The 25,000-nt window shown below is 39.9% G+C and overlaps 3 protein-coding genes across 16 annotated transcripts; all 3 read right to left on the bottom strand.

Moving 5' to 3' along the window:
• Positions 1 to 233: 233 nt before the first annotated feature.
• Positions 234 to 1,807, bottom strand: LOC115730823 (receptor like protein 29). The gene has a single exon (XM_030661445.2). The coding sequence runs from the start codon at positions 1,704 to 1,706 to the stop codon at positions 264 to 266; it is 1,443 nt and encodes a 480-aa protein (XP_030517305.2). The 5' UTR covers positions 1,707 to 1,807; the 3' UTR covers positions 234 to 263.
• Positions 1,808 to 3,065: 1,258 nt separating this feature from the next.
• On the bottom strand, positions 3,066 to 8,897 carry LOC115730783 (protein MAIN-LIKE 2-like). 8 transcript variants are annotated; one of them, XM_048271338.1, is made up of 8 exons: positions 8,741 to 8,885; positions 7,479 to 7,573; positions 6,566 to 6,693; positions 5,282 to 5,926; positions 4,936 to 5,103; positions 4,444 to 4,833; positions 3,662 to 4,366; positions 3,066 to 3,538 (listed from the first exon to the last, which is right to left on the bottom strand). In XM_048271338.1, exons 3-7 carry the CDS (start codon positions 6,680 to 6,682, stop codon positions 3,683 to 3,685), a joined length of 2,004 nt encoding a protein of 667 aa, XP_048127295.1. In that variant the 5' UTR covers positions 6,683 to 6,693; positions 7,479 to 7,573; positions 8,741 to 8,885; the 3' UTR covers positions 3,066 to 3,538; positions 3,662 to 3,682. The 8 variants fall into 8 exon arrangements, with proteins under 8 accessions (XP_048127295.1, XP_030517296.1, XP_048127297.1 ...); XM_030661436.2 differs by having other exon boundaries at positions 7,484 to 7,573; XM_048271340.1 differs by lacking the exon at positions 8,741 to 8,885 and adding an exon at positions 8,297 to 8,729.
• Positions 8,898 to 15,580: 6,683 nt separating this feature from the next.
• Positions 15,581 to 23,850, bottom strand: LOC115730203 (serine/threonine-protein phosphatase 5). Of its 7 annotated transcripts, none has more exons than XM_030660800.2 (15): positions 23,696 to 23,850; positions 23,020 to 23,065; positions 22,820 to 22,911; positions 22,233 to 22,402; positions 22,077 to 22,148; positions 21,405 to 21,555; positions 19,886 to 20,080; positions 18,890 to 18,998; positions 18,695 to 18,812; positions 17,523 to 17,670; positions 17,030 to 17,278; positions 16,677 to 16,802; positions 16,461 to 16,561; positions 16,178 to 16,252; positions 15,581 to 16,022 (listed from the first exon to the last, which is right to left on the bottom strand). In XM_030660800.2, the coding sequence occupies exons 3-15, from the start codon at positions 22,887 to 22,889 to the stop codon at positions 15,963 to 15,965; spliced, it is 1,644 nt and encodes a 547-aa protein (XP_030516660.2). In that variant the 5' UTR covers positions 22,890 to 22,911; positions 23,020 to 23,065; positions 23,696 to 23,850; the 3' UTR covers positions 15,581 to 15,962. The 7 variants fall into 7 exon arrangements, with proteins under 7 accessions (XP_030516660.2, XP_048127375.1, XP_030516669.2 ...); XM_048271418.1 differs by having other exon boundaries at positions 23,024 to 23,065; XM_030660809.2 differs by lacking the exon at positions 23,696 to 23,850 and adding an exon at positions 23,498 to 23,650.
• Positions 23,851 to 25,000: the final 1,150 nt, after the last annotated feature.

Genomic DNA, 25,000 nt, shown 5'->3' with positions numbered 1-25,000 from the left:
ATGATGATTCTTCACAAGATTGGTACTAACAGATCTTAAGGAAAGTTTTAACTTATGGGCAGTACAGAAGTAGATACTACAGTATGTTTTTTTTTTTTTTTTGGCTAAATGGAGTAGGATCTAAGTAATCTACTACCTAACTGCCCTTCAAATTAAAATAAAACCCACTAATGAATAAGTAAAAATGAAATGGAACGAGAGGAGAGAGAGAGAGAGAGAGAGATAGAGAAGACTGAAAGTGAAGAGGTGACTGGGACGAATCACTAAAACCATACTGAAAACAGTACTTGGGGAATACCCAGGGCACCAATAAGGTAGAACCAATCGAGAATGGGAGATGCAGCTTCAGATTGCTTCATTGGTACGATCAAAGAGCCGTTCTTGCTGGTCTTGCAAACATTGACACCGATCTTGACACTGGATGCTTCGGTTGGATTCAGGCACAGCCCACGATTGCCACCGAGATCCAAGTTCCTGCCCAGCCTCTTCAAGAAGCTGGCGTCAAATGGGACCACGCCGGTCAAAAAGTTCCTGCTCAGGTTCAAGTGGTATATGTGGGACAGAGTCCCGAACCCGACGGGGATCTCGCCAGTCAGCTGGTTGTTCTGGAGAGACAATGTGCTCAAGTTCATGAGCTGAGCGAAGCTAGGAGGGATGGTCCCTGAGTAACTTGAATTGGCAAGCCTCAGCTCTTGCAACTTCAAAAGCGTGCCGAACTCTACAGGAAGAGGTATGTTCATTAGGTTGTTCTCCATGATAATGTACTGCAAATTCTGCAGCTTTGACATTCCAGTGGGGAATTTTCCTCTCAGTCGGTTGTTGCTCAAGGCTATGAAGACCAGAGAGTTCAGCTTCTCGATGGTGTCAGGAATTCCACCTATGAGTGAATTTGAGCTCAAGTCAAGCTTTTGAAGCTGACCCAGTTGGCCAATTGTGCTCGGGATCGAGCCTCCGAGTGAGTTGTAGCTCATATCAAGGCCCACAAGGTTCTTCAGATTGCCTATTTGGAAAGGTATGGCGCCAATGAGCAGGTTGTAGCTCAAGTCGAGGTGAATTAAAGATTTCAGGCTGAACAGCTCGACCGGGATGAAACCGGTGAGGCGGTTTTGGGACAGCGTGAGGACTTCCAGGGACTTGAGGGAGGATATCTGGGGTGGGATTGGACCGACGAGAGCAGGGTTGGATCTGAGACTGAGCTGTTGGAGGGAGGAATTGAGGAGCCGGGTCGGGGAAACAGAGAGGGTGGTCCTGGTGCGGGCGAAGCAGTTGAAGAAGAAGGCGGATTCAATGTGAGGGAGGGAGAAGACGAGGTAAGGGAAGGTGGCCGTGGGCTTGCAGGTTGGGTTAGGGAGTGTGCCGAAGTCGAGCCTCGAGACGTGGGGGCGGTTGTCATTGCCGGGTTTGCATTCTATTCCGGGCCAGGACGAGCCCGCCCCGCACGGGTGCGGGTACGAGGCTCTCCAGTCTTGGTCCGAGGACATGGACTCCATGATCTTGAACAGGATCTCGGATTCCGAGGGAAGCATGGTGTTTGCTCGAGTGCTAGTGCTTGTACGAGGCGGTGGCGGCGGTGGTGGCGGCGGCGGCGCGGTGGTCTTTGGAGGGGCATTGATGGACAGAGAAGGGAAACAAGAGAGGAGCGAGGAGAGGAACACGACGAGGAAGAGGAGAAGAAGAGGAGGAGGGAGCGAGGGAGACGGGAGCATTGTGGCGGAGGATTTGAACTGTGGTCGGTTGCGGTGAAAGCAGGAGTGACTTTTGGAAGAGAAGTGGGTTTCATTTCATCTGACGAGAGAGAGAGAGAGAGAGAGAGGATGTGATTGAAATGATAGGTGGGGCAAGTTTTGATTAAAGATGGGTGGGGTCATGACTCATGAGACATGAGTGAGATTTTTGAAGCCAAGGTATGGTCAGGGTCTACAATGGATGGGGAAAAGTTAGACACCCCCTTGTCTCACTTCTTCAGACACGTGAGAATGATTAAAGCCCCGAGACCTTGTGCGTGTGTGTCCGAGGGAGAGATCATCACGGGAACAATGCCCATCACAGCGAAAGCTTTCGAGCATCTGCAAATTGTTTCGCCCTTAGCGGGCCTCGCTCAGTAGCTAGCTGGTGACTCTTGCCAACCGCAATGGAAGCAAAAAGAAAAGATTAGAAATCATTCATATCAGCGCCAGCCGGTTAAATAGATAAAATTAACACAAATATAAAAGATTTAAGAATTTCTTGATAATTTTTCGTCAATAAAGTGATAATTGACTTAGATACTACAGTTTTGGGTGTTAAAGACCATTTTAGCCAATGTCTCTCTCTTCCTCGGTTAGATTCTTAACCAGCTTTTAAAGTCCTCCCGTAATCCTATTCAATACGAATCTCTCTTCGACTTTCATGTGTAAAACGACCCTCTGTTCTTCTCACCCTATTCACTCCCGATTTCGACTTGTTATCGAAAAAGCTACGTCAGCAAAGGAAAAGAAACGAACTATCCGTTGCTCGAGCGTACCTCGCTTGGGGTCAGCACAAGCTCGACTCAAGTTCAAAACTTCCAATTATCCACTGCTTTTCATTTAATACGCATATGCGTGGCTTCTGCGGAAACAGTACAAGAAAACAAATGCAAGCTAGGACATTAGATTACATTCTTACTTTTTTACTAGTTGAACTTGAATTCAAGTGAATTACTTCCCAGACAAATCTAGCAGAACCTGCAATGGTCATACATTGTACCACTCCCTCAGACACTGGGGTCCCTGCCAACACTTTCTACATTATTTTTCAGTAATGGTAATTTCTAGGTTGTGTGGCAGCCCGATGAAAGGAGAGAGACAACAGGTATCTAAATTGACAGGGCACTGGAGCAATGTCTCTCAAAGAAAAACATAAAGATCAGTAGTTTTATAGAGTAATTAACTTAGCTGTAGAGTGCAAAAATCCAAAAAATGAAGACCTATTCTCCATAAGGGGAGAAACTACAGAAGATTTATCCACCTCAAAGCCAAAATAGTTCGATGGGAGTATGAATAGCAATCCTTTGCTTAACCAAACCCAAAAATAAAAAAATGAATAACAAAATGAATTCTTCATCACTAGTGTAGAGAATAGTAATAGGGAAGATTGCCTTGGTCATGCCCTTGTTACAAATATATCACCCTACCACAACTAACCAAGAGGAGCTATGTACAGAACCTTTCTGCATGCCTTGAATATAAAAACAAGCGGATGCATGCTGCTAACGCTCCTACAAAAAGCTTGTCTACCGCCTAGTATATCAATCATAGCAGCTTATGAAAGAACGAAAAAGATTAAAACAAAACTACCCTCTCAAGACTGAAACTCGAGCTTCTCCCTGGCATTCAAATAAAGCTGATGCTGATATTGTTTATCAGCAAAAACTGTTGAAGGACCACAGCCTCAAGTATTGCGCAGAACATATATGTCGGCCAACTTATTGTAGATGTCAGAGTGTACACAGCTGAGATCACCTTCTGTTAACGTGGCTAAGAAAGTACGTGAGAAACCCGACTCAGACTTGTGATGCCTATCAAAAGTAGAAATGGGAGAGGTCAAGTCATGCACCGAGACGGAGCAAAGCATGTACAAGTAATGAAGAGAACTCTTTATATGTAGTGGTGGATGAAGAGGTTAAGCACCAACAACTTACTGCAATTACTCAAGATGCATTTCACACCTCCACCGCAGTTTGCGATTCAATATCGCCAGCAACATGCGACAAGTGCGAGTCATCAGCCCCATCCACTGCATTCTGGCAATGTGGATTAAGGACCTCCTTATTTCCACTGCAAAAATGTGATTCCTCAACTTCTATAGACATGGCATCGAGCTGTGACCCACCATTCTCAACTCCATGGAATGGCTCCACATCAGTGAGGTCACCGACGGTTTGAAATGGATGTTGATGATTAGCTTCTCCATCTGCAACGGTACAGAGCTGCACATGATCGCCATCAACAGACACAAGACAAATCTGTGAATGGTCCTCTGTGTCCAAATTACATAGCTGTGAAGTGTTGTCAATTTCGGTAGGCTCTAACGGCAATTCATCAACTTTTATAACTGCACCATGAAACTGTGACCGATCATCTTCACTGGTTCCATCGCAATCCATTGGTTCATCCTTGTGCTTTCGTTTCACAAGGCTCTTCCTTCTAACCTTTTCCTTACCCCTTAACCTCTTACCAAGTTCTGTTATTGGGATAGCTGATGCAATGACTGGGGTTTCAACCTGGCCCCTCAGACATTCATGGGCAATATACCTGATCCTTGAGATTGATTCTACCTGCTGGGGATCTAGACCCTCTATCGGGAATGTGTCGGCAATGTGGGCTATGTCCCTTAAACCAGAATTCTGCAGAGATATAGCAATCAAGAAAGTTAAAATTCTGTTCAATGAGAATTGACTTACTTTTATTGATATAGTCTTACTGTTCTTTGGAACTCCGATGAAAGTGAGATGGGCCTGCCCACAAATCGACGAGTAATCTTTAGGTACCACTGCATGTATTCGCTCTCATGTACGGTATGATCACCTTCCGCAATATTAAGTCTGCGATTCACCCACTCGTTAAGCTCGAATTCCATCTTCCCTGACAAATCTACACCTCCATCAACTCCACGATTTTTTCTTTGCCACTGCGGCACGTCCTCAGGAATATGCTGAGGCATTCCACATTGCCTTAAGCAACGATCTGGAAGGTGTCTTTCAGCCTTGTCGAAACATATCAACATCGTCTTCGATCTTCCCAGGTTAAGACTACTTTTAATATCTTCAGGTATTACTCTACTGTCCATATGTCTATAAGGGAGCCACTCCACCTAGAACCAATGTAATTGGAATTCTCTTCACTCCACAACATCCATCAATGATAAAATCATATAGCACAAGTTTGAGGAGGAAGAAACAAACGTGGTACTTACATCACATGGTTTCAAGGCATCCAATGCCTTTCGATAGTAAATGACATCACGGTTGGCTGTTGGACCAATTTGTTTTCCTTTCCACCAAAGTACATAAGGAAAGCAATCATGGGCTGGATCAAGCTTGAGCTTTGGTCGCCCAATATCCAAGTGGTAATAACTCCAACACTGCAAAGTCAAACTAAGAAAGGTCACATGACAACATATGAAGTCTAAGGAGAATATGCATCTTAAAATGTAGCAAAGCTTTTATCAACAGTATGAAACTAATCTTCAGCTTCACCTGCAGTTGAACCTGTCATAACAATGGAATGTATGGTGAAATAGATAGGAAATTACAAATAACCTGGAGAAGGGTCAAACAGCCACTGATAGTACTCTGAGAAGCAAGAGAAGCATTCCCCAGTGCTCTGTACAAGAAAGCCAGTGCCGCTGCACCCCATGCATACTTTCCACATTGTTCAAAATCTCCAAACAATGGCAGGTACATTACAGGGACTTTGTTCCCTGTAGTAGTGGAAAATATGGTGCTTCCTACCAGGTATAACAGGTAGGCACGTGTATGGCACTCAATATCTTCTAGAGGAGCATCTTCAGGACAATCAGAGAAAAACTCTTTTAACCAACTTAACTTGACCATTCCACCGCTAGCATACCCAGCTTCCGGGGCTTTTCCAAGGAACTTTTCACAGACGACATTGCAAGATGTATATGTGATTCCAATGACAGGGTCTCCATCAATTGCAAGTCCAAGCAAGAGAGCGACGTCTTCGAGAGTTACTGTCATTTCTCCAACGTTCATGTGAAAGGTGTTTGTCTCTCTCCTCCATCTCTCAACTAAAGCAGAGATAAGCGGATTGTCCAGACTGATAGCAGGAATTAACCTCAAGTACCCAAATCCAGCCTTCTCAACTAACTCCATCTGTTTGGTTGTGAGTCTCCACTGATCCAGCTTTGATGTGTGCTCGTGACATCTTAGTGCACCACGCTCCTAAGTAGCAACGCAATTACAAGATAAACCCATGTGAAACAGAAAAAATATACTATTCATAAAATGAAGCCATAGCTTCTTTATGCATGGAATTTCTCAGTTGCCAGGAACTATCCTTAAACTAAATTTGCTAAGTCTCCTACCATCTGTCAATGTACTGCAAGTATATAAAAATTGCAACAGATGCAATTTTTTTTTTTTTTTTGAGGTCAACAGATGCAAGTTAAAGTTCTTCAAAGTTGTTCTAAGTGAGAATTATAACATCTAGAATGGAGCCTTCTAGATAGCTTCTTTGACACATGCTAGAAGGAGCCGATTGAAAACAAAGATGCGTGAGGAACATGACTAGCTGTGGCGTCTCCCTATGCACTACCCTCGCTTCACTAAATATAGTTTTTTGGTTAAAAGGAGCTACTACGAAACTGTGATCAGAATCTTTTGCTTACAACAAATTCCCCAAAAACTGCCTTCACTTTTTGAACATCATTTTTTTTTTTGGGTGGAAATTTGAACATCATTTGATAATGTGGAATTACCACAATTTAGTGGACATGAGCTTTTAAATGAATTAATTATAACTGTCAAAACATTAGGAAAGTTGACATCACGAGACAGTGAAGACAATATTATGAACTACACCTGTCCATCCCAAACTGCTGATGAGACATGCTTATCTTGATCATAAAGTACAGATACGTCAATAGGACCAGGGTTGATTGCACTGGGTTCCGCCACCACTGCTTCCATCGATTCCATTGATTAACTTCCTGCCCAATCAGACACCAGCACGTAAAGCATATTAGTATGACTTTTAAGTTAAACGTCAACAATCCTAAGATTTTGCAACCCTCAGGAGCATGCCTGGCTATAAATCAAAGTTAAAATTCTTAGTGCACATACGTTCCTCTCTCCCACAATTGGAATAACCATAAAGATGAATTTAGAGAAATGGAGCTCAATTCTAATCCAGTGAGCATAGGAACAAACAGAACAATCTCCCTCCCTCCCTCCCTAGAGCCTTTCCATGATCTCTACTTCATCCAAGATATCTGAAAATCCTCAAAGTCTGCACATTGCAGGGTCACGGAATTCAATAGAAGGGAAAAATTCTAAGGTCCAAATTATCCATGCTTAAAAACAGACTTAACTTGAAAATCCTTCATGACCTAAAGGTACTAGGGCAAAGATATATTCTGCAAAAGATGGGAGTCCACAGACCTCTGTATTTCTTCAGAAAACAAAAAATTCCTTCCACAATCCTCAGAAGAAAGGGTTCATCAGAAGTTGCCACAGTTGATAGCACAAATAACATTGCCATGTCAAAATATTAAAGTAGTCTGGGGGAGGACAAAACGAAATGCCACAGGACAACCAATAAGTAACATTAGCAAATCCTGTTTTGAAGGTTGTTTGAAATCAGACAACCCTAATGTACGGAGCAAAAATATTGAGTTACTTAGAGGCATCTGAGCAAATAAGCGACGATTAGTTGATTCTATTGGAATTACTATAATTAAGAACCTCGATGGATGAATATCTTCGGAGGTGATACTTTACTGAAAATGGATCTTCTGTGCACTTGATGCAGAAAATAGGTACTCGAGGCAATGGCTAACCGAAGAAGATCTGCCTTTCTATCTCAATCACCTGAGCATCAATAGAAATTTGTCAATCACAGATTCCTACCACAGATCGGTCAAGCATTTCGACACCGTTCTAGTCCACTATCGCAAGATTTAAAGTCATGATTTAACAAGTACCGCTTCATCAAATTGAACTTCAATTGCACTAAATTAATGGGGGAAACTTTGAAATTCGGATAAAGTCATGCCAGTATCAGATAATTAACTTCTACGGTTTAGTGGGGGCAAAAAGGAATTAGTGCAGTGTAGTTCTTCTCTCGAGCTATATCATCTTAAGTGCTAAGGAGGAAACTCATTGGTAAAAGAAAAATACGTCGAGTTTTGTTTCTATCAGGCTCATAAAAGAGAACCCAAAAAACAAAAAAAAGAATTATGACCAGCAAAATGCATGAACCGTTTTTTTTTTTTCCCGAAAGCTCTTCCTATTGCTTATTCTCTCCTTGTCTTTCCGTTATCTGTTTTATATGTTCTTTTACTTATTACGAATGCCGCATTCTCGAAAAAATCTAAACAGACCCGAATAATTAGTCTTGAAAATGAAAGATAATTTTACACGCACGAGAAGCATGGTTGTAACTTGAAGCATGTCCAGAATTTCCAGCAAAAATCTCAATTTTAAAAATGACATCTTTATTAGAGCTCCAAAAAAAGCCTAGCAGATAAAACTGAAATGGGAGGGGGGAAAAAGGGTTTGAACTTTTCTCCAATCCCAGAAGAGGTCAACTACTTGGACGTATGAAAATCAATCACTGCACATGGAAGCTCTGAAAGTATGCAATATCCCCGTTATGCTAGGCCCCCATTTACTCAAACCATTTTTACAGTTTATCAAATCGAAATCCTAAGCTCCATTCATCATTGCGATCTAAATGAAATCCTTAAAGACATAATCATTCATCAACCAGCCCATTCCAACAGATTGCAAAGTCTTAAGGTCCACAAGCTTTAAAAAAAAAAAAAAAACCGAGCTTTCCGGTGGGGGCTCCTGCGTTACTCAATGCTAAGCCAGGTCGAAATGCTCAAACGCTTCGCACTCAATTCGATTTTGCCCCCAAAATCCGCAGAAACCCTAGCTAGCCAAGATGTACAGGGCGAGGGAGACAGCAGAGAGATTCCAACACAAAAACGACGACGGCAACGGAGGAGTAATAAAGTAGAGCGCAAGGATTACCAGGAATCAAATGATGTAAGGGGAGTCTTTTCTTTAAGCAAAAACGACGACGGAGAGGGCACCAGTCCTCGCCAACCATGAACGAGCAGCAGAAAGAGAGAGAACCCAAGCCCCGCCTTCCTCAAAACGACGATGGAGGACCTCAAATCGGGTGCGGGACTAGGATTACAGTTACTGATGCTGAGGGTTACACGTGGAACGAAACGAGTGGGCCGTGCTGAATCCCGGGCGCAGCCCATGGGTCAAGATTCGGTGCGGCCCGACCCAAAGATTCGACAACTGGGTCGGATCAAGTGAAGTCGGGTGCTCTTTATTTTTTTATTTTTATTTTTGGGGACGGGAAACTCCTGATTGAGATATTGGGTTTTGTGTTGTTAAGCATACTTTGTGGGCATTCAATTATGCAAAACTTCAAAATAGCAACCCATCAAGTTGCAACTTTCCCAATTTCATGACAATATTCTTTAGAATTTAATAATTAATCGAACTAAGATGAATTTCTTCTGCTGATTATAAGTAATGCTATGTACATTCCGGTCACGATGCTCGCTTGCGATACATAAGATCAATAAGACACTATCCTTATTATCCATAGGGCTCTCATGGTTAGTCTTCAATCTTGAAGAGGGAATGGATATTGGTCCTCGGTTCCTTAATATGAAACCGATGTTCGACTGTCCAGTTCCCAATTCTAGGGAAACCGGACCGATAGACCGCCCACCCGAATCAATAAATTTTCATTTTTTTAAAATGCAATTGAAAAACGTAGAAATGAGATTCTAGGCAAAGAAAGTGATTTGCACATGGAGAAAAATTTCCAATTAAATGTTTTCTCATTAATGCAATATTAAACGTAGAAATGAGATTTGCATAACTCTATACAATATCGAACATTGTATTCGATATTCATTGTGACATGGACTTCTTCATTTGAATCACGAGAATATTGTACAAGTCCTTTTTTTAAAAATATATTTCCTTTCTATTTCCATTTTACCGATTCTATTGAACGGCCTAGTAACCGGACCAAGCCGGTGTCGGTTCGGTTCTTGGGACCTCTAGTCCGGTCTCTAGCTCTGGAAATTGAGAATCGGGACCACCGGCAATACTTGACCCCATTAATGGAGAAGGAGGAGGAAGAGAAGGAGAGTGAGAATGACCAAGAACCCTAATTCGGCTGTGCTAGGGCTTTTAAGTCGAAGGACTCTTGTAGAGTTCGACGCCTAAGTGGGCTTCTATTACCATTTGCTAGCCCGTGATTTATTCCTTAGGCCCATGAATACTATTGAAGATTTTCCTAGTACAAGAAAAATGCTAGGATGAAAATTCGAGTATATATATAGTCGAAATCGAGAGACTGTTTGCTCCAATTCTTACCATGGGATATTTCCTTTGGTGTGTTTATGACTGTCCCGTGGCATAATTTTCGTATGTGGCTCACAATCGACCAATAAGTATTAGCTTATTAATTTTTTCGTAGCCCTCTCGTCGGTCTCTTTTCCATAGCTTTCCTCTTATTTTTCTTCTTTTTTTTTGCGAATATACTGAGTATATATATCCTTTCTATAGTTTTCTAACTATTGTAATGCCAAATTAGTGCACTATTAGGAAATTTCCGGTGTCAATAATAAATGAATTTGATTGCACAAATTCTAAGTTAAACGAATATGAATGTCGAAACCAAGTATAACACAAACGTTAGAAAGATATGCTACAGTGTTACCCCTAGTTTCCAAAACTTCAAATGTTGCCTTCTGAAGAGATATATAGAGGCAAAAGTGGGAATCTCAGTACTATGTACTGTTAGGTAATCCGATTCCATGATTTCTGAGGGATCTAATTTCACAAGTAATGTATTTCCAAATTTAAAGTCTTTCCCAAGGTAGTATAATTGTTGTATAGAGACCTAATCTGTGAATAATTTTTTGGCGGCGCTATTTCCACCCCCCATAAATGACTAAATCCACCACTTTAACACTGAAAAGACAAAACTGCCATCAAATTTTCAATTACAATCACAAGTTATGGCCACACTCCTCCTTTTTTTTTCCCCCTTTTCTCTTTAGGATAATTACCATAATTAAGCATTTTCAGATATCCCTATAACATTTTACATGCTCCATGTAAAATTAACTCGTTAATAATAAGAAAAAAAGACATTCTTTGATATAGTATAAAATTGAAAAGGATCTTCTTCATCATACTTCTCTATTTTTTGTCCCTCTTATCTCAAGAGCTCACCTAATATATGTCAAGTCTCTTTATTTACTATATCAAAGAATTTATTTTGTTCTTACTATATTGGCGAGATATATTTATTCAAAGCATTTGAGACGTTAGAGAAATATCTAGGAGTACACTAAAATTATTATGCATGATGAGGTATTTTGAATTTTTTTTTTTGTGTAAATAGTTCATAGAGGATATTATTTTTGTTAACCTAAAATGGCATTCTAAAAAAATTATTGCTTTATGCAATGGCTTGGTTTAATTAAATTTCATCTACTTAATATATCCATAAACTTGATCGACAATGTAGAAAAGAACTAGATTTCTTAAAAATTTCTCCTTTCGACGAAACAAATATTTTGGTTATGCAGGCTTCTATCTAATCTGGGGAACAGTAGAAAAGTCATTAAAAGAATAGTCCATGGGAAATGACACTCATTTCTATTCCTTTTCTGGAAGTGGTCTAATGGAAGTAATATCTTACATACAAAAAATATTGCCCTTAACATACAAGGAAAAACTTTAATAAACAAAAATTGAACATATGAAATTCTTAATTATGGTAGGTAGATCCTACATAAATATACAAGAAAACTAATAAAAAGGAAATTAAAATAAATTTGGAACCACCAATTTAAATTGTAATTTAATGATTTTGGGGAGTTTTGCCTTTTTGATGAAAATTGAGTGAGTTTAGTCTTATAGGGATGGAAATAGTGCCGCCCTAATTTTATTTCTCGTTAGAAAAGAGCATAACGCATCACCATCTTCAAAGCTTCGAGCTTTTGATACACTTTCCAATCTTACTAAGGCCAACACTTTGTTCTTCACGGATACAACCTTTCACAACAGTTTGCATCTTGGATTAATTTTTGCGTTTCATATTGGGTTACTACTTCTTTTGTATTTTTCTCTTTTAAAAAAACTGGCCAAAATTCGGTCCCTTATAACTTTTTCATATGTTGTCTAATTTACTCCCTTTTTTTTTTGGCCAAGGAAAGCTCGCAACTTCTGTCCCAAAATAAATAAATAAATAAAAGGAAAGCTCGCAACTCGATCTTTATGAAATAAATTCAATTTTTGCAAAATGTCTGTAGTGCATTTCTATGAATTGAACTAAAAGGATGGTTGTGTTGAAAGATTATTATATTTTAGAATTTGGATTGGTGCTTAACTAGCTCTATTGGTCACACAAGTGAGCGATGCACAAATTTATGGTATTCATGATTTTCTTTTCTTAATATTATTGTCTTGGACACTTCGTCGAGATGAAACATTTGGAAAATTTTCTAAATTTTCAGCTCATAAAAATAATACGAACGCAAAACCTTTGTTGTTAATAATGGTGTGTTTTTTTTTTTTTGGTCGAAATACTGGTATGTTTTGGTAGGACAATTTTCTATGTCGAGATATTTGTTGTTTCTGACGAATTTCAACGTCATTCTGTGCTTTTGACCAAAATTTGGTTGTCGATAACTTTTGCATTCGTTGTCCAATTGACTCGTTTATTTTTATCGACGGTCCAATTTATTAAACGTGTGATTTAATTTCACATCAATGACCGCGGTCGCTCGATTGTCGAAAATATGTGAAGTAGCTCTAGATATTGCTGTATTTTATTATTCTGAAGGATTTCAGGAGATTAATAATGATTACAAATCAATTTACCAAAACCGGGAGACCCTACACAAGCGCACACGATATCTAGCCTTCTTCTTAGCAAGAAAAGATAGGCTTACTCAGCGTGAGCCAAGCTTAATGTGCTTTGAAAGCAACAAGCCTAAGCAAAAAGGAAATTGCAGACATCACCAGCTCACCAGCTACTGAAGCAGGCCTTCCAGAATATATCCATTACCAAACCAATGAAATAAGTAAAATAATAAGTAGGTAATAGCTGAACAAATAAACAGAGAATATTGGTGGAGAAGCTTATGAAGACATGAATGCAGAAGGCCCGAGAGGACAAAACGAAAAAGGGGACTGAATTAAACTGAGAACAAGAGACAAAAAAAGAGTCCATGTAAATGAAGCCAGCAATAAAAAAATGTAAGAAAAATGAACATGGAAATGGACAGAAGGTACTTTGTACGACTTAAAAAAAATGTAAGAAAAATGAAGTGTGCAATAAAAAAATTGGAGTTTATACCGCGTGCGAACGATAGTCACGGATATTATATTTATCCCGTTACGACAACGAAAAATTGATCAGAAATCAATTGAAAAATCCCTTGTCAACACGGGCGTGATCGGTCTTTTAGTCTTTTGGAAATGGACATTCTTGATATATACTAATCACGTTCGACACTAGCTACTTGGCTTTTGACACATCCCGAACCAAAATCCTGTTTATCAACGCACCTTATCTTGAAAATCTTCAATAATGTATGCTCAATCTCATATATAAATGGAGTGTTGTACTCAATCGATCAATCTCGGGGTTGTCCCATCCCGGATATGTTGTATATGTTGACGTGTTTTTTAACAACTGAAGTATATAAATGATTTTTATTGATGTTATTGGAATCGCATCGAACTACCTTACTCGATTTTTTTAACTTTTTATATGGAGGCATTAGCATAATGTAAAGAGATTTTCGTAAAAAAAAAAATATTAATGAAGCCAAGTCGGGCAGTAGATATGTCATTGATTTTGGACCCCCAAGGACGGGCGCATTTTAGAGTCATGAATGTAAAATGAAAAAAAAAATCGAATTTCGCTAATTTATGACGTCAGTATACGACCAAATGCAAAACATTCTACAATAGATTTTCCTTTATTTTGCGATAGTCTAATAAGATTTATTACGCTGTTGTCATAAAATGCATTTTTTTTATTAGTATTACAATTAAACTACCTAGTTTTGGTAAATTATATTATTAACTTTCATATTAAAAAGTACAGATTGTTAAGGGTCGTTTTCAGTGTGAAGTGGTGGTGCTTCTAGCATGCTCTTGGCCGCTCTCTTCAAATCATTAAATGTCATTATAGAATTTGACTATATTATTTCTGACCGCACAATCTCTCAATCAATAAGTGTTTTATGCAAAACATGCGATAATGATGTGTGAATTTATTGTTTATATTATACCGTCCTTGACTATCTTTTTCACTATGTGGTTGTGGCCTTTTCAAGGTCAAGCCACCCATTTCCGAGATAAAAAAAAAAAAAAAAAAAGTATCCAATCCACCAATTATGTCGTTGAGTATTTACAATACTTTTAATCTGAAAACCCTTTTTATTTATTTATTTTGGCACTCATGTACTCTATTTTCTATCTTTAGCCAATACGGATTGAGTGACGCGCTACACAGGCACGCACTACGAGTTAGGGCAGGAACTTCACCTCTTCCATCGTACTGAGAGTTATGAGGTCGACTTGCTCAAGGAGGAAGTAAAAACTCTCGGCAGCTGGAAGAGGAGAAAGCCTGAATGCATTCCTGCCCGCAGTTTACTGCGCAAGGTACCCTCCAAAGGGTGATCCGCGTCGGCGAGGTAACCAAGCGGAACATGCGCAGCTTGCTGTTAGAGGCCGGATTCAGGGCGGGCGACCAGGGATCAACCTCTTTCTGTCTTCAGCCGATAACGAACTGAGTGATGCTACACAAGCATGCACTACGGCAGGAGCCTTGTGAAGGCTTTGATCTCTTCCAGCGTATCGAGAGTTACGAGGTCGACTCTCGCTCAAGGCAGAGGAAGTAATAACTCTCGGTAGCCGGAAGAGGTGAAAGCCTTGATGCGTCCCTGCGCGCAGTGAACTCCAAAGGGTGGTGATCCGCAGCAGTGGAGGTGGCCACGTCGGCGAGGAGACCTGGCGGAAGACGCCCGGCTTGCTGTTAGACGTCGGATTCAGGGCGGGTGACAAGAGTTTCAACCTCTTGTGTCTCCAGAAGGAAGGAACTGCGTGAAGGCTTTCACCTTTTCCAGCCTACCGAGAGTTTACGACTTCTTCCACCTTGAGCAAGTGGGCCGCGACTTGGTTGAGGTGCAAATGGACCGCCGAGGCTTCTAGTTCATGTTGCTTTTGTCATCAACTACAATCAGTGCAATGGGTAAGGTACTTTGATGGCTTACTCTATGTAAGGCTTACTCTCTCTAGTCTCTAGGATGAGCTGACTTGTCAGCCACCGGCACGGTCTTTCCTCTGAAATGTCCTCCATTTGACAAGTTGGTGCTTCGAGTTCTCTCAGAAAACTCGCCTTTGCAGTTTTGCTGGATTTTACTTTGGTAGTATTCAACCTTGCGGTCTAAGTAACACTACCACCATTGTGGTTTTTTTTTTCTATTTTTAATTTGCTTGGCAAAGCATATTTTTATCACATAATTGTTCTTGGATGTAGAATCCTTGTTCCACAATATTGTTCAAGCTGTTGAAGATTCAGTCAGTATCCTCACGAAAAAAGACCAAAGTCCCAGATGAATCCTCTTCTTAAGCATTACATTAACAAAAGTCGAGTACAACCCCCCTCAAGCAAAAGCCGATGCTCCATTGGACGAGGGGAATTATTTCTCTGCATAGTTTCCTCGCGGTCCAAATCCTAAGCAGAGTCTCAATCCATTCTGAAGCAAAGAGAAGATGAAATCGCTTGTGGGGACCAAATAAAACATCAACTCAGCAAAGAATTGCAACTTTATTCGATTTTCCAATTCAAATGACCAAAGAAAAGAAGAAAAGAGAACGTTATGATAGTTCAAATAGTCGGACAGTAAAGACCAAAATGAAGCCATATAATTTACAAGAGACGCCCTCAGTACAACTATGTGTTCTCACAAAATCCCGCCTCGGGGACTCCAGGAGTCAAAAAAATGGAAAAAAGGGGCGCAAAATTTGTCAACGCATCAAAGCTACAATCGCTTCCATATGGCACCTATCTCTTCATTACGTCAGCTGAAAGAAATCGCACCTCATACCCAGAACAAGGAGCACTTCTGCTTATCCAGATTCATACAGTCGTACTTGCAGCAATCTTGCATTTATCAGTCAGATTTGCAGACTACGAGAACATACGGAGGAAGTTGTTTGCATATGCCATCGGCTTCACATCAGGGTGCGGCTGCAATTTTGTCAAAAGAATCCAACAAATTAGTGAAAACAATCTCATTTTCTTTTCGGATTAATATGGGGGGGCACTTGGTCTTTCCTGAGCCAACCATGCGCTAGTGAAAAAGTAAAAAATCCACAGAAGGGGAAGTCAAATGAATAACTGACCACTGCAGAAAATGTGACAATGTTGGGCTTCATCTCAGGGGCCTCAAATTGAATAAAAGCACCTTTGTTACCCATCTGAGAGAAAGTCAAATCAATTGGTTAAAAATATGTATAACTAGATAAAACCAAGACAGACTCTTTCTTCCTTTTTGGCTAAATCAACAAATAGAGAAAGCACATAGCTCAACGATAGTCACGGCAGTAGTAAAGAGACAGGACTGCTGCTCATATACTCCACTGTTGCAAACAGAACAAAGCGAAACAATTCAGAATATCCAAGTACCTGATCACAATAATTTGGAGCAGAAAATACTGTAATAAGCTTTCCATCATGCTCAATTTCATAGCCTTCATCCTTCACCTCATGTGATCGCACAACCAAATCTGTTGAGGAGATTGGGAGTCAAGTCACTAAAATGATAGAGAAATTTGACAAGCTTAGCAAGGAGGAGCCACACGCGCACAAGGAAAACAGAAGCTGAAGCACGGTAAATAATACCTAAGTTGTTTTCTTGCAAAAACTTTTTGGTGACATCTCCACCAAAAGAAAGACCCACACCCCGCTTGCTAGGACCTCTCCCAGGTAATGGTTGGGGATCGCTCCAAAGCAATTCACACATCAAACCTGACAAAATCAGATAATAACATATAAAGCAAAAGTTATCTAAATGGCACAGACCATCTCAAAAACCTCCTATTCTTCATTTGCAGGAAAAGATGCTGGATAATGATGGCTTGAGGACAGTGAGGAGGGACAGGCACCGAGACAGAGAGAGATCTGGGGCTGTGACAGAAAACCCCAGCACAAAGGATTGTTACGGGCTATTAAAGGTAATGAACGCGCCAACTCACCTTCCTCAGGAGGCTCACAGAACCGATCGATTGACCTGATGTCAGCAAGCTTCACCCCATCAACACTAAAAAGGCCTCCATGAACCACGAAAACCTTCTCATTTATCACATGCGCCAAAGGAAGACAACAGAACACTTCTGCAAAGAGCTCGACGAATGTTTCGCTCAACTTGGATCGAACTTCTCCCTCAAAGCCATAAATTTTATTCATGCTCTTGCTCTCATGATTTCCTCGGGCAAGATATATAGCTGAAAAAAGTTCAAAAAGTCTTAGATCTTAAACCACAAGAAATATGCCTTGCAGTTTGCACTGGTTATAATAGGCTTCAATAGAGGTTAAGATGCGTAGAATAATGCGTGATGGGAAATGAAGAAAACACGAAAGCGTGAGTCCATAAGAAGGCACTTTTGTGAACAGAAACAAATGACATAGCTACTCTTCCGGAGAAAACGATACTATTATAAATTGAAAGCATGATTAGAGAGGGTTTACCTGATGGAGACATGCACTTGAATGCAAACAAGGTAAGGATCACCTCCACAGAAAATGATCCTCGGTCCACAAAGTCACCATTGAATAGGTAAGGATTCTCTTCTGAGGGAAGCCCATTCAACTCGAAGATGTTCAAAAGATCATAGAACTGCACATGAAGAATTAATTAGCACTGGTAAACCAAGTAGATGTACAATTTTCAGCAAGAAGCAACACAAGCAATTACAGAATATGAGCGATCACGGAAAATGAGAATAAAACGTTCTATATTTACTCAATGTAAATTTAACTTACGGTGGTAAATGAACAGTAACTTACAATCCAGTGATTCAACAGTCTAGTAATGTTCAACATAAAGATATCAAAGACATTATCTCAAAGATGTTACAGCAACCAAGCCACAGTAACAAGGTTAAAATCTCGCACTAAGAAAAAGGGATGAAGTTTCCAATCGCGGAAGAAGAGAGCAAAGGAGAGGAAAAGGGGGGTGGACGAAACCTTCTCATGCAAAAGCCAATAGAGTGCTGAATCAATCTTACACCCTATGCACAATTGACCATCATCTCCACTCGATATAAGCACCAACTTGGGAGGAAAAATAAAGCTCAATGGTTTATAAGGGCATCAGGAACCTATTCCCCAAAGCAGGTAATGATACAGAAACATTATCACACATCCTTTCAGTTGGCCGTCTGAGTACACAGTAAACTTATTCCCTACGTGCCTATTTCCATCCGTTTTCTTTACCAAGCACCTACATTCTCCCGCAAGTGACTTCTCTACCAGTCTACTGTCAGAATATCCTATATGTCCTACTCACTGTCAACATCACCACCATTAAGAAATGTCAGAAAGGAAGACAGGGTTTTCAGCTCAGCAAAACTTCAGCAACCAAGCAATTCATGCCAACAGAGGCATGACAAGGTCCATTCGCTGGCACAGAACTACATCCATTAGGTAAATGAGATATCAGAAACACCACCCCAGCTCTTCTCTCCCTTGCCTTCTCAGGAGTAAAGTTTGCCAAAGTAAATGTTTGTGCATGCTCTACCGGCCAATAAAATATTCATGAATGTTCAGATGAACTCCAGCTTGTGTGCTAACTTTTTGTATACTGTTTTCCGCCCATCAAATCTATAAGGTTTAGGAAGCTGAATGTAAAGGAAAATTACCTGACCATGTACATCACCACAAACAGTGAAGTGTTTTCCATGAGGAACATCTATATCAACAAGAGAAGGCAATGCCCGCAACATCTCTCTTGTTTGCAAGACAATCTGGAACGCATATCTGCAGCACCGCAATATGCTGAGAACAGGAAATACCAAAACAAATTTTGACTAGCGATTTATTGTTGCCAAACATACCTCTTGTGTAAGCACTTTTGATTCTTAAAATCTTCAATCATCTTTTTCACAAAATCCAACGTGACGACATCACCCTCTATTCTTGCACCAGAATACTGTGGCTCCACATCTGCATTAGAACAAACAGAAAAAGAAAAAGTGAAGAAATTACAGTTGTTATGTAGAATGATAGGAAAAGAGTTGATGAAGTCTGCATCCATGAAAAAATCAATCTTTGCCAAATAAACTCCTAGGACACAGGACTCCTGATAATTGCATATCTGGCATATTTTGCAAAAACTAGAGACACTACAGCCAATCATATCTTATAAGTTGCACAATGTAAGAAAGTCGGAAAGGAAACACATTTAAAAAGACAATGTCATGTTACATATTTCAAAAGTTCACATATACAGAAACCTCAACAGCATAACTGAGATTTTGGAAGGACAATATTCAGATTCACAATGAACCATTCAAATTTTCTAGAAGTCCCCGCCAATATCAAACTTTGAGGCTGAATTGATGGAATGTCTCTTAAAAGGAAAGGAAGAAAAGAAAACCAATACCGCAATTTTTATTATCACTGTGCTACCTTGGAGCAAGAAGCAGCTAAAAAAGAAAACATAAAAACTATGAATGTCCCAAATCTCCTTTCACGTGCATTTCTACTTTGGTATGAAGAATCATTTACTAAGACACTAGCCTCTGCATACTGCTAACTTAAGCATAAAAAACCACTGTACATAAAACAAGTACCTTGATTGCATCACAAAAGGATACTAATGTTCATCCTATCGATCTAGTATAAAGCATATCATCCTTCTCAAAGATGCCCGATGATCACACAAGAAACCTAAAAAATGAAAAACAGGAAACATACAAGAGAATTCCATTTTCTAATTTCAAAGCCCGCTTTTCTATCCTCTGATTAACATCAAAATATGCAGATCTTTCTGTTAGTAATAGTTAGAAGAATGACCAATCAGGTATTTTCAAAACTCAATGGACCCAAACCTAGGTCAACATCTGAACTCCTAGAAAAGAGGCCACCGCCATAACCCCACCAATAGGCCCCTAGACACACCACCAGCATCAGAACAACTGCAGCCGCTGCAGTTCCCACCAACACTACCACTGCCGCCACAATTGCAACTGCTACAGAAGCTACAGCCGCTTGAGTGGGCAAAGATGATGAATTGGGGACCGTTCCTATAATGATAAAAATATTTAAAATATTTTAGTGGTACTCCTTAATGCGATTTAACAACTAAATAAATATTTCATCATCGAATTAAGGAAAGCTTTCTTTATGGTCTCATTGATACTAGGTTTCCCAAAAAAGATGTTGACCATCCATTATCCATCCCATTCCGCAATTTTTACTAAGTTTCGCTCTCAGATGATCTTGACCAAGATAGGGTGCTTCCCCAATATTTCTTGACAGGGAAAACTATGATTCGTCAGGTTATCGAAGATTCAAACTTTAAAGATACAACGATTCTGATAGAAACAGAATGACATTGGTAGGCCGTGAGAACTTTAAAAATGTCACCCCTATGCCGCCACCACGTATTCCAGCAAACCCGACATGTGAAATTCCCAAAGATATCCTTGATGCATTCCTCAAATCTTCAGATAAATTTAGCATAATTCTTGACAACTTCTAAACCATAGAGGTTCTGAAATTGTTGCATACATAACTCCAACGGCCTAACCCTCTCAAAGCTCTTTTTTTGGGCTAAATAGCTGGATCATACCAGTAAAGTAGTGCACCACCCATTTGTAGAACAAGATAACTTTATTGGTGCTTTTCCCCTCTTAGGTTTCAAATGAGACCTAAATTGATAACCTTTTCAATCAAATATCAGAGGGAAACTTCGTGTTTACTTCATCTACTTCTCTTGTCCCAAAGAATGTTTAGTGGACTTCAGTGGGAAAGGAGGCAAACAAGAATGCATTAAACTTAAACTACCAAACCAACTAATCTTCTCTCCTAAAAATCAAATATTTAGCTCCCAGTACACAAGGCAGACTTCTACATAAGTGATTTTTCAGGAGAAACTTCAAACTCCCCCAATTTTACCCTGCTCCTCATCAAAACTTTCTCTCGTTCACAGAACCATACCAATCGCTAAAAAAGGATAACCAATTATCCCTAATATCCCTCCATTGCTATGGATCCCTACTGTTTAGAATTCAGTAATTTCCCGCCCCATACTAACATTACACGATATTAATTTCAGATGGCAAGCAGCACCACAGACAAATAATACCATTTCAAAATGCAAGTTACATTCAAATATACAAACCCGTATAAATATCCAGAAGACTTGACCATAAAAAAGGGCAATTTAACTTTGCGAGCCTCTATGCAATTTTCAAGGAACCTTAACTGATAAAAAATAAAAAAAAGCCTACTTCTTGCAAAGTTAAAACATGTGGAGACATAATCAGCATAAGGAAGTAAATAAAAACAAAGGATATAACATAGAAAATATAGAGTAATTCCTTTTTCAATAAAAAAAAAAAGTACCTATAGAATGATAATCAATCGAATCTGCTACGAATCGCCTCTCAGATTGTGGTACAGCGATTGCCTCTTCAAATTTGAGTTTCATTACTGCCTTTTCACATTCCTTTAATTTCTTGCTTGCATCAGGATCATTTGGACAGAGTTTTTTAACCTACAAAACAAATTTGTTTATAAATGCACAATGAATTTAACAATATATGGCTCGTTAATCCTGGTGACATCAAGGTGACAAAAAGCTTCAACAAAGGATCATTTTTTAGGGTCACTCATCCTTTCTTGAATATAAAGACGACCTTCAACTGTCAGAAATTATTTTATTATAAGATCCATCAATCACATATAAATCACAGACCAAAGCTCCAAAATGTCGCAGTGATGCGATTTTTAATCAAATCATTGATTGTGGATGACGGTTGCTGGATAACCTATTCCAAGACAGGATGTGTCACAAATACCTGTGCTCTATAAAAAGGAAGCATAGAAAGCACCCCCATTCTTCACAATTGAAAAAAAAAAAATGCCAATCAGTTACAACAAAATCAAGCCAAAGAGTATAAACAACCGCAGACCGAATTAATGTATTTTCTGAGAATGAACTTATAATGCATTCAACTGCTACTTTCCCAGCATGAAAACAGGTATTGAAAAGAAAAGTTGACAAGAGTAAAATACCTGCTGAAAATCCTTGAGTGCTTCTTTGAATTTCCCCATGGCAAGATAAGCTGCACCCCGTCTGTAATAGCCCTAAAAAGTACATGAAGCCATCAGCAGAGAGAACAAAATGTGCAATCGCAGGGAAAAGCATAACATTCTTCGATTGATGCACACCTTTGAATATCTAGGGTCGATTTCAATAGCCTTGGAAGCGTCTTGTATGGCACTTCCATACTCCTCCAGTTTAGAATGAGCAAGTGCCCTATTGGCCCAGTATACAGCATTCTCACCATTCAATTCAATTGCTTGGCTATACAGATCAATAGCTTGCGCATATTTGTGGGCTACATTTGAAGAAGTTGACACAGGTCATTATAAGTAGAAAAAAAAAAAAAATAGAAGCCACTTCTCAAAGAATAGAAGTTAATAATTGTGTGAGGGGAAAAAAGTTTCAAAACTTGAGGAAGATATAAAACTCATATAAGGTTCTACTGGCATAAGTACCATTTTCTTCCAGCTTTCTTTATAAGTGAAAACTCCTTCCTCTTCTAATTAGTACCCATTCTATCAATTACTTCGTCCTCAATACTTCCTTTAGGGTTAGAATCAAGAAAAACTGGGAAAGAGCGCAAAATTTATTCAGATACATTCCATTCAAGGCAAAAACCACAATTATTACCAGCAACCCAACATAATACACAAGTCTCCCAATACAGATGTTATGGATAGAAGTAAAGCGAAATGCAAGCGCAAATTCCTACCCTTGAATGCTTCATTTGCTTGAAGTTTGAGTTCTTCAGCTCTTGCGATGCTTGAATTTTGAGTTTCCATATTGGGCAAAATAGACTTCGTCCTATGTAAAGACGGAAAGCATGCAGCTAATGAATGCGGTGTCCATTATGATCCCTCCCCCCACTCCATTTGCTCTGTGAACCAATGACGAGAAATAGCGCATACTTACCCGCTTAATTAGGCGCAACAAGCCCGTGCTATAATTTCATCAGCATCTACTTGAAAGAAAACACGGCAAGTGAATTAATTTCGGCGGGATGTATTAAATCATATACACATGTTAGTTGATCCAGAAGGTAAGTAACGCATAGTTTTCCACCAAAATTGGCCTAAACTGATCTATGCATATCTTCATTCCAGACTCTAACCACATTGGTAGACAGTTTTAACTTTAAGCGACCAACCATCTTCAAATATCCGCGGTAAATAACCCACGATCAACAAAAACCGAAAGTCGAAAAAGTGAAAAAGGAAAACCGAACGGATATCCTAAATAATCACAATTTCACAGAGCATCCACCGATGGAAATACTGTCGAGCTCGAAACTTCCCCCCCTTCCCCCTCAGCCGGGTGAGGTACGTAACAGCGCCGCTCGCCCTTCGGCCGCTTGCGAAAGGCAAGAGGAAACAGGGGAAACACGACTCTTGCGGAGACAAGACATGAGAAAAAAACAAAACACACTGCAACTACCGTCTCCGTCGTCGTTCAATCTAGTCAGCAACCCAATAACATCGCTCACGCCGCTGTAGCACGTGGACTGTTCATGACTTCGTTGACGGAGACGACCGCGCGAGCGAACGAGCGAGCGAGAGAGAGAGAGAGAGAGAGAGAGAGAGAGAGGTACCTGGAGAGAGAATCTAAACGATGCATTAGCAGAGATTGAAGCGACGTGCCGAGCACGAGACTGTAGAGAGGGAAGCTAGAGAGGGAAGAGAGATGCAGAGAAACCCTAACTATTGGGAGAGTGCCGTGCCGTCATTATTTAATTATTGGCTATTATTGTTTTATTTTCTTTTCCCTTTTTTTTCCCCTAAAAACCTGCGGTACTAACGTTGGCCCTTCTTCGCTTCGTGTCCCTGTCTTTGACGATGTTGTTCCCTTTTCTTTTTTGCCATAGCGCCTTCCGACTAATCGACTTAGGAAGTTTTTCCAACGTAGATTCCAGCCCGAGTTAATATGATTGAAGATGGCTCATTTGTAGATTGAACACAAGAGCGGCCTCATCTTCCCTCCACCCTAGGAAAGAAAACATGATTTATCGAAATCACAGATCGATCACGATCATTGATAAAAAGATCGTGCAATTCGTACTTTGATGGTATCCACGTAGTAGATACTATTGCATGAGCACGCGACATCTGATTTGTGAGGCCTTTTTAGGTAAATTGATACATATCGTTACGCGATTGTCTTGGGGTCATTCGGGTCAGCTCGATATCTGTCATGTGACTTCATGGGTGTGATGTTTTACCCACCAAAGAGGGTTAGGGCTTCCTCTCTTAGTCGTTCATTTAAATTGCGGTCGGCGACCTCTCCACGTGGGGGGGGGGAGAATAGCATTGGCATTGAAAGCCTAATGGGCTTGATTGACAATTTCGAGCAAGGCCCAAATTACCCATGTCGTGGGTGGGCCGATCCTGTATGAAATAAGGGAAAAAAAAAAAAAACAAGACTTTAGGCATAAGGATTAAGGACGAGGATGGTTTAACAAAGCCAAGTGATAAATTTAATTCAGTGGATATCTATAACGACCTTGTAATATATATGTACTCTGCAAGAATTTATCACATTGATCATAAATCACTGTTCATATCTTTAGCATCACTCTTTAAAAATAGGAGGGAATGTCATGGTGCCAGAGACTTCGCAAATTAGCTCGACGTGCGATGCACGGGGACGCTAAAGAAGTACATTATTGAGATGAGTACCCCTGTAAGAGAAATTCGCATGGCCTGGCCAGATTGATTCTTTTGCTTTCTACTTTCACATCTGTGCACTTTGACTATTTTTTAGGATGAAACTTTCACAATAATCAAATGTTGACACGAAAATTCAAGTACGATCTATTCATTCATGGCGTACCGAAATCTAAATAATACATTGGTCCGAGAATATAAATTCTCTAGCTCTATATACATAAGCAAAGTGA

The sequence above is a fragment of the Rhodamnia argentea genome, chromosome 10 (assembly GCF_020921035.1).
Source record: "Rhodamnia argentea isolate NSW1041297 chromosome 10, ASM2092103v1, whole genome shotgun sequence".
Taxonomy (NCBI): domain Eukaryota; kingdom Viridiplantae; phylum Streptophyta; class Magnoliopsida; order Myrtales; family Myrtaceae; genus Rhodamnia; species Rhodamnia argentea.
The sequence above is the reverse complement of the archived record's forward strand: the minus strand, read 5'-3'. Positions and strand labels throughout refer to the sequence as shown.